The 6,427-nt window shown below is 29.8% G+C and overlaps 1 protein-coding gene across 1 annotated transcript; it reads left to right on the top strand.

Moving 5' to 3' along the window:
* The first annotated feature begins 1,068 nt into the window (after positions 1 to 1,068).
* LOC146958823 (endo-1,4-beta-xylanase 5-like) lies at positions 1,069 to 4,100 on the top strand. The gene is made up of 7 exons (XM_085740331.1): positions 1,069 to 1,182; positions 1,260 to 1,306; positions 1,408 to 1,630; positions 1,755 to 1,921; positions 2,291 to 2,389; positions 2,698 to 3,489; positions 3,610 to 4,100. The coding sequence occupies exons 1-7, from the start codon at positions 1,098 to 1,100 to the stop codon at positions 3,955 to 3,957; spliced, it is 1,761 nt and encodes a 586-aa protein (XP_085596457.1). The 5' UTR covers positions 1,069 to 1,097; the 3' UTR covers positions 3,958 to 4,100.
* The last annotated feature ends 2,327 nt before the right edge of the window (positions 4,101 to 6,427 follow it).

The raw sequence follows: 6,427 nt of genomic DNA, 5'->3' as shown, positions 1-6,427 counted from the left end.
GAACCCCCAAAAAAAAAAAAGATACCAACAATAGATTTGTTCAAGTGTAAGGGACTTAGACCTTTAAGCATATGGTAAGGGTTCAATTCCTAACACATGCGTATGAAAAAAAATCTGGTTGTGACGGAAGAATCCAACTAATTTGTCGCACATGTTCTCTACTGAAAATTAATCATTGATGTTACATTGTAGAAGTTTAATCTTCCGTTAGACACAACCTTACCTTTTCCTTATTTCACTTTACTCAAGTTTTAATAAAAAGGATACTCATTACTAATATTGTGAACTTTCACATTTACATTATTTATTCATTTTCTGGTTTATCTTTTCCTTATATCACTTTACTCAAATTTTAATAAAAAGGATACTTGTGAACTTTCACATTTACATTATTTATTTTCAGGTTTGTCTTTTCCTTATATCACTTTACTCAAGTTTTAATAAAAAGGATACTCCTTACTCATATTGTGAACTTTCACATTTACATTATTTATTTATTTCTGACTCAATTATTTAATTTTTTCCAAAGTATTTCATAATTTTTTTCTTGAGTCAACAACAAACTTTATCGTTAATAAGTAATTACTTACTTTTTTGACAAAGGATTGATAAAGTTTGGTAATTACTTATTTATTAGTCAGTTATTTGTATATGATTACCTTATCATGTTACTGTCGTGTCCAACTATCATCAAATTTGGTGTCTACGATGGTGTTTGTAAGATTTAGCATTTTTTTCGTCTGTTGTAAACAATGATAAACACTACAAAAGTCAAACTTTTCGAATAACGTGTGACGCTACGAAAAATATTCAATCCAACAATATTAGTATTGTCGGTTGAGTTAGATTTTAGGATATGATCACACTTTTTAAATAACAAAACAAAATATTTAAATTCTATAATAGATTATAAGGAAGAAAAAAACAAAAGTCTCTCATTCTTTATTTCTTACTATTGCTATCCAATTTTTTCAACCATTTTTTTCTTAAAAAAATTTTAAGCCGAATTTTCAGCTTCACATGCAATTCACGGGCTTATAAATAGCTAATTATAATTCATGTAGGTTCATTGTATAAGGGAAGATTTATTTTGTATAATGATGATTAGTGACAAAATGAAGGTTTCTGCAAAATGTTGCAATTTGTTGTTCATCACCACCTCTTTCCTTCTACTTATCTCAGGTTTCTATCTCTCCCTTTCTATAATTCAGTGCTACAATTCTTTTAATTTCTAACATATCTTCACAACATATATGCAGGGCTAGGCGTTCATTCTTTGGATTATGATTATTTTGCTACTATTGAGGCAATGGCACGTCTTTTATTATGATTATTAATTTAATATGGCTTATGATTATGTTACAAACTTTAATCCACTTGTGTTGCCAATGCCTTGAAATAAAACAGTGTATGAAAGAACCTCAGAGAGCACAATATGGAGGAGGCATTATAGTAAACTCAGGATTTGATCACAACATAGAGGGTTGGACAGTATCTGGAAATGGAACAATTGAGGAACGTATATCAAATGATGGAAATAGATTCATTGTTGCCAGCAAAAGAACACAATCATTAGATAGTTTTTCACAAACGGTTCAGCTAGAGAAAGGATTGATATACACTTTTTCAGGTAACTAACGTATGTTTCTCTGTCACTAACATTCATCAAATGAATGTAAATTATCATATCATATTGATCATTAATTCATTTCTTTTCTAAAACATATTTTGATTGATTTTATTTCCACATTCAGCTTGGCTTCAGTTGAGTGAAGGAAGTGACACAGTTTCTGTTGTATTTAAAACAAATGGAAGTGAACTTGTGCATGGTGGCCATGTGATAGCAAAGCATGGATGTTGGTCTCTTTTAAAAGGCGGCATAGTTGCAAACTTCTCGAGCCCGGCTGAGATTCTTTTCGAGGTTAACGACATTCTTCTTTGAGTTAAATATGTTTTTAGCTTTATGAATTTAGTCTCTATACAAATTTTATTCAATTCTAGTCCTTATATTTCATTTATAGGGACTAAATATAGGGAGACTAAAATTGAATAAATTTTTTGTAGACTTAATACCAAAACATGTAATTTTAAGCCGATTGAAAATATATTTATCCCTTCTCTTTTATAGAAGCAAGAAAAGAAAGTTCTTATCTAAAAATTTTACATGTACTTTTTGGACCTTGTACTTTTCCTGAATCGGTCGTTGTTGTTTCTGAATTCTTATCTAAAATGAAATCTGTTATGTAACAAAAAAATTTGGTAAATGAAATTGACTAAGAATGCATTGCAGAGCAATAATCCAAGTGTGGAAATATGGGCTGATAGTGTGTCCTTGCAACCATTTACTAAAAAGGAATGGAGATCACACCAAGACAACAACATTGAAAGGGTAAGCTAATGCAACACGAAACTTGCATTATTCTTCTATGCTTACTATCTTTGTAATACTACCAACTTGAGGAACAAAATCCATAGTAAGCAAACCAATTTTATACTCAAAAGAAATACTAAAATTAGAACGGATAATAAAGACGTGGTTGGGAGTGGAAACTCCACTAAACTTATGCATCGACAAAATTTATGCATACTTCGTACAAATAACATGGTTACCAAAAAAATTGTAACAAAATATAAGAATAGTAACCAGTATTGATTTGTAAAAAGGAAGAGTAACTAGTCTTGATTTATAACTTGTAGGTACGTAAGAGTAGAGTGAGATTCCATGTAAGTAATGTAAATGAAACAGCATTGGAAGGAGCAACAGTTGTGATAACACAAACAAAGGCAGATTTCCCATTTGGATGTGGGATGAACCATCATATTCTCACAAACATTGACTACCAGGAATGGTTTGTGTCAAGATTCAAGTACACAACTTTCACTAATGAGATGAAGTGGTATAGTACAGAGAAAATTCCAGGCCAAGAAAACTACACTATCCCAGATGCAATGTTAGAATTTGCTAAAGATAATGGAATTTCTGTCAGAGGTCATAACATTTTCTGGGACGATGAAAAATATCAACCTGAATGGGTTAAGTATTTATCGCCCGATGAATTGCGCAAAGCCGCGAAAAAAAGAATTGAATCTGTTGTTAAAAGGTACAAAGGAGAATTGATAGCATGGGATGTAGTGAATGAAAATGTCCATTTTCACTTTTATGAGGATAAACTAGGTGAAAATGCATCTGAATTATACTACTTAAAAGCTCATGAGCTTGATCCAAAAACAACATTGTTTATGAATGAGTATAATACTATTGAATATAGTGGAGATAAAGTTGTTAGCCCACCCAACTATCTCAAAAAACTTGAGGAGATTATGCAATCTGGAGAAGCTACTGAAATGTTATTTGCCATAGGATTGCAAGGCCATTTTGCAAGTGGCCAGCCAAATCTTGCTTACATGAGGTCAGGTCTAGATTTTCTTGGTAATATTGGATTTCCAATATGGCTCACAGAAGCCAGTTTGGATCCTCAGCCAAATCAGGTATATTGATTCCTCGACTTCAAACGTAAAATGAAAATAGAAAATGTTTTCGCAGTTGCACGAAGGAAGTAGAAAATGAACATTGATTTCTCTTGTGATTCTTATTTGTTATATATGCAGGCAGAGTACTTTGAAGAGGTACTAAGAGAGGCTTATTCTCATCCAGCAGTTCAAGGGATTATAATGTTTGCTGGTCCAGCACAAGCTGGTTTCAACAGTACACTTCTTGCAGATACAAATTTCCAAACTACTCCAACTGGACAAGTTGTGGACAATTTGATTCTTGAATGGGGAAGTGGGCCTTATACAGCCAAAGCAGATAGTAGAGGAATTGTAGATATTTCATTACATCATGGAGATTATGATGTAACTGTTACACATCCTTCAAACCAATACTCCAAAAAATTGAATTTAAGTGTCAGGAAAGGGTTTTCACAGGAAAACGTCCATGTGAAAATGCATGCCTAAATAAATAAGAACCACCTTATATATGTAATCTGTGCTTAAGCAAGCAATAGTACGTACATTAGCATTGGCTTGCACACTCACTCTTCAAAATCGAATGTGAAAAAAAGATTGTTAAAATAATAAATTGATTTGCAGTTGTAGCATCTATATGTTCATTTACTATTGGCTAAATTGAAACCAGAGATACAATCACATTGCCTCTTCTTTTAATTTTTAAAAATTATTAAGATATTACAGAAAGATTGCTAATGATGAGTAGTGTCATTCTTTTTGTCCGTCAAATAGCAAGCGCCATTGAAACTCATATACAACTATGATGTCTAGGTTCGAATCCGGATAAAAATGTTCAACCTAATAATATCGGCATAGCTAGTTGAATTAAGCATTACAAACTTGATTAGTATATTTTAACTTCGTTAAATTGAGTTTATGTGACATTTTGGCATGGACCAATATATATAGTAAGGAAAAGATAAGGAAATTTAGAGATATAGCACCGTGCGTAGTATTGTTGATTTTGTCGATGATTATTTTTCGTTCTAAATTTTGACGGACAATTTTTAGTGGAATCTTCCATTCACTCCATGTTTTTTATTCGTGCACAAGGCTCAAACTCAGCTTAAGGAATTCGAGCTAAAAACCCTTTGGACCTAGTTAACGTTGATCTTGAAATTATATATTATTGTTTTAAGCCAAACTTACACTTCTCGTCTTTAACTTAATTTCAGATAATGATTTCATCATTTATCTTTTTCTCATGTTATTTTTATCTTTTTGGTTCATTTACAAACTGATGTTCAAACATAAAATCTAAAACTCATGAAAGCATGAGTGAATGACCATAAATTTGAATTCCTATCGAAACAAACTCATAAATTTGAATCTTGAAAATTCATATGTAAATTGACAAAAAAAAAAAGAGAGAATGAAAATGACATAAAAAAAAGAAGATAAACGACGAAATCGTTACCTGAAGTAAAATTAAGAGACCACGAGAGTAATTTTGACTTAATTTAATGTAATAATTATTTAAAAATATAAAATAATGAATTTATTTGTTTATTTTAGCTTTTGAAATATTGCACATGACAAGAATATTAATTATTCTTTATTAATAATTTCTTATACGGTGGATTTATATATTTCTTTTATCATTCAATCACTCATTTCACTATTGGTATAAGTGTAAAATAATTTATAGGTTATAATATTTTGGCCAAATATCACTTTTGGTCCTTTTAGTTTGAGAGAATTTCCAAGTTAGTCCTTTAAGTTTCAAAAGTTTCAAATAGGTCCTTTTAGTTGATAAACTATTTCACCGTTACCCATGCTACTAGTCTCCGTTTAACTGATGTTGATGTGGCTGTTAAGCTACCGACTTGAATCAAAATGATGAGCTTCAAAGGCTCCAAGTAGTCAAAATGCTCCGTTTATTGATCACAAATGATCATTTATAGGGCTAGAAAAACAACTATTGGCAACAAGAACTGTCTTTGTAGCCCTATAAATGATCATTCTGGAGCCTTCATAACGCAACATTTTGATCTGAGTCAACAACTTAACGGGCACATCAACATCAGTTAAACCGAGAATGACATCGGGGGTGACGGTAAAATAGTTTATCAACTAAAATGAACTATTTGAAACTTAAATGATTAACTAGAGAATTTGACCTATAATATAATACAGTATAATTTAATAATAATTGATTCAAAATATTTTTTTTTAACAAAAAAATATATTTTTAATCAATTATTATTATTTTTTTTGTTCAAAAAAAAATATTTTTAATCAATTATTATTAAATTATACTGTATTATATTATTAATGTAACATTGGATAGTGGATATCTAAAAACAGGATAAATAAGAACAAAATTTCATAAGAAACTGATATTGACTACGAAATTTATCATATACAATAGAATTATTTACTTCAAATTTTTAAGAAAATGGAATTATTTATTTAGTAGCGTTGACTAAATTTTTAAAAAGTTAAATATAATTATTTAATTACTAAGCTAGTTTTTAATCTATTTATTAATTCCTTCAAAAAAAAATCTATTTATTAATTAAAAAAATTAAAAAAATGAAAAATTAATTTGAAAAGGATGAATATAATTGTTTCACAAGGGTAGTCTTGTTATTTAAATATGATATATAAATCTTAGCATATCAAAGTTAAAATAAAAAAATGCTACATATTTAAACTATTTTTCCCGAGGAAATGTTACATATTTAAACATAAAAATACTAAATGATATTATCTATTTCTTATTATGTGTCCATCAAACACATGATCGGTTAAGCGTATGTCACTATCATATCATATTCTTATTCTGTTACTTATACTATCATGTATTTATTCTATCATGCGCATGAAACGGGTCATTTGTAGATCAAGAGTATAATAATGATATATATATTTATTTTAAATTTAGGTCAAAATATATTTATTTTAAATTGTGCAA

The sequence above is a fragment of the Medicago sativa genome, chromosome 1, assembly GCF_051527215.1.
Source record: "Medicago sativa cultivar Bolivia chromosome 1, Bolivia_mono, whole genome shotgun sequence".
Taxonomy (NCBI): Eukaryota; Viridiplantae; Streptophyta; class Magnoliopsida; order Fabales; family Fabaceae; genus Medicago; species Medicago sativa.
This window is presented reverse-complemented; position numbering and strand designations above follow the sequence as displayed.

What these genes read in the sequence shown, in the direction of transcription:
- LOC146958823 (XM_085740331.1), top strand. Translation starts at nt 1,098, where the DNA reads ATGATGATTAGTGACAAAATGAAGGTTTCTGCAAAATGTTGCAATTTG. An exon ending in ATTATTTTGCTACTATTGAG is followed by an intron (nt 1,307 to 1,407) that starts GCAATGGCACGT and finishes GAAATAAAACAG; the next exon opens with TGTATGAAAGAACCTCAGAG. An exon ending in ATTGATATACACTTTTTCAG is followed by an intron (nt 1,631 to 1,754) that starts GTAACTAACGTA and finishes TTCCACATTCAG; the next exon opens with CTTGGCTTCAGTTGAGTGAA.